The 1,927-nt window shown below is 47.4% G+C and overlaps 1 protein-coding gene across 1 annotated transcript; it reads right to left on the bottom strand.

Moving 5' to 3' along the window:
* Positions 1 to 357: 357 nt before the first annotated feature.
* Positions 358 to 1,353, bottom strand: LOC119293945. Its single transcript, XM_037572258.1, has 2 exons — positions 971 to 1,353; positions 358 to 867 (listed from the first exon to the last, which is right to left on the bottom strand). Exons 1-2 carry the CDS (start codon positions 1,187 to 1,189, stop codon positions 562 to 564), a joined length of 525 nt encoding a protein of 174 aa, XP_037428155.1. The 5' UTR covers positions 1,190 to 1,353; the 3' UTR covers positions 358 to 561.
* Between the last annotated feature and the right edge of the window lie 574 nt (positions 1,354 to 1,927).

The raw sequence follows: 1,927 nt of genomic DNA, 5'->3' as shown, positions 1-1,927 counted from the left end.
AAAGACATCTACAAGTTCACAAGCTGGGCCATCTACAAGTTCCACAAAGAAGAGGAAGAGAGCCCCTGCATCTTCAATACCAAGCTTTCAGTACTTCACTGCTAGTGGCAATGTGTAATCTTGCTTAGTTTCTAGTGTTGCAAACATTAATGCTATGTTTATAATCCAGTGTACTGTTGCAAACCTGAAAGTGCACCAGCTTTTGTAACATTTGCAAACATGGATTTGATGTTGCAGATGCTATCTAGTACTTATGAAGCCAGAGATATTTGCTCTAATTCTTGATGTCAGCTGCTATGTACCTATGATGCTATCTATTTCATTTAGTTATCTATTTACAATGCCAGCAAAATTTCAAGTCCAATTGACAGAAATAGCATACATTCCAAATGGCAGCAAATATACCAGTCAAATTGACAGAATTATATAGCTTGATTTTCATTGACTGCCAGAACACATGTTCATACATAACAACCCAGATCACAAATTCCATTACAAACCATTGCATACTAACTTCAAAATGACTACAGTGCATACTAACTTCACTTGCCAAACTGACATTCAGTACACTAGCATTTTCCCAACAACTACACCCACCACAAACACAATGAAAACCATCACCACATTCCTATATTTCCCGTTCATTGCTTCCAGCTCTGCATTCCTCTCCTTTAACTCAAGCTCAAGAGCCATAACCCTTGATGCATCATGTCCAGGCATAAGCACATTTGGGCACTCCTCTTCAGTCTGAACCACAGATCTTTGACCCTTTAGCCTCCACACCTCATCTCTCAAATCTCCAATCAAGTCACTAAAAAACTTGGGCAAAGGATCATCATGCCACTCCACATAGCCACATCCACCATGCTATTCAACAAAAATGAGGCAAGAACAAGAAATCAATCAATTTCAGACAAAACCAACAAATGAGCAGAAGAGAATGGATATGAGCACTCAAATTGGGGCTCACCATTGCATCTACGCACGCGTAGTACCTCCTGCCGGGATTTTGACGGCTCCATGAGATCCATCTCGGCGCCTTCCGTGGCTGTCTGCAGTGGCACAACTTTGGCGGCTCGTACGCCATTGGGCTCTCCCTGTAAGCGACCGGAGACCTCGAATCCATGTCCCTCCTTCCACTGGCGCGACGGAAGCCGGGGGCGGAAGAAGCCCCGGAAGTCCACGACATCGCGGCGCCGCCGCTCTGCGCCCCGTCGCCCCTGCCGCCGCCGTGCTCTGCGCCCGTCTCCCCTGCCGCCGCTAACCCTAGCTTCTCCCTCCCCAAATTTCCCAGTCTAGCGCCGTGCTCTGCTTCAGTAACCACTGGCTGGCCCGCAAGTAAGGTCAATCCCAGTTGACTAATGCCACGTCAGCGTTTTTCCCACTAAAACACACTCAGGGTTTGATTTAGACCAGGATTAGTGAGTTCAGAGTGTCAATTTCGGGGATTGTGAGTTGGGGGTTCGATTTAGCTAGAGCCTACGAGTTCAGGCTCTGTTTTGGATTTTATCCATTATTTTTCCCGCGTCGTTTTGCTGCACGCATGCAGCGCGCGGGAACACCAGCTACGAACGTGGTTGGCAGCAAGTTTTGAAAAGATGTGGAGGCAAAGATCTGTGCATGGACCGTAGAGACTTAAATCTTCACATGGACAGTACTGTGGTTTATGTCTACACGGACGGACGGACGTGCGTGGTCACTGTTCACATGCGTGCAGGCCCACGAGTATGAGTATGAGCGCGGCACATGCAGGGTTTGACATTTACACTAGCCGCCGCACACTATTTTCGACTTCTTGTCAAGATGGGCGCACGCCGAGCAGACATATCGAGAGGAAAATGAGGTCGCAAAGAACATTTGAAAAAGGACCAGTGATGAATTATTTGCACGGGCCGCGCGTGCGTCCGGCAGTAACACGTACGGTAAC

This window comes from Triticum dicoccoides, chromosome 4B (genome assembly GCF_002162155.2).
Source record: "Triticum dicoccoides isolate Atlit2015 ecotype Zavitan chromosome 4B, WEW_v2.0, whole genome shotgun sequence".
Lineage (NCBI taxonomy): Eukaryota > Viridiplantae > Streptophyta > Magnoliopsida > Poales > Poaceae > Triticum > Triticum dicoccoides.
Note: the sequence above shows the minus strand (reverse complement) of the source record. Positions and strands in the feature narration are given on the sequence as shown.

Excerpts from the sequence above, each read along its gene's own strand:
- LOC119293945 (XM_037572258.1), bottom strand. The coding sequence starts at position 1,189 with ATGTCGTGGACTTCCGGGGCTTCTTCCGCCCCCGGCTTCCGTCGCGCC. Across the intron at positions 868-970 it reads ACGCGTGCGTAGATGCAATG|CATGGTGGATGTGGCTATGT; the intron begins GTGAGCCCCAAT and ends TTTGTTGAATAG.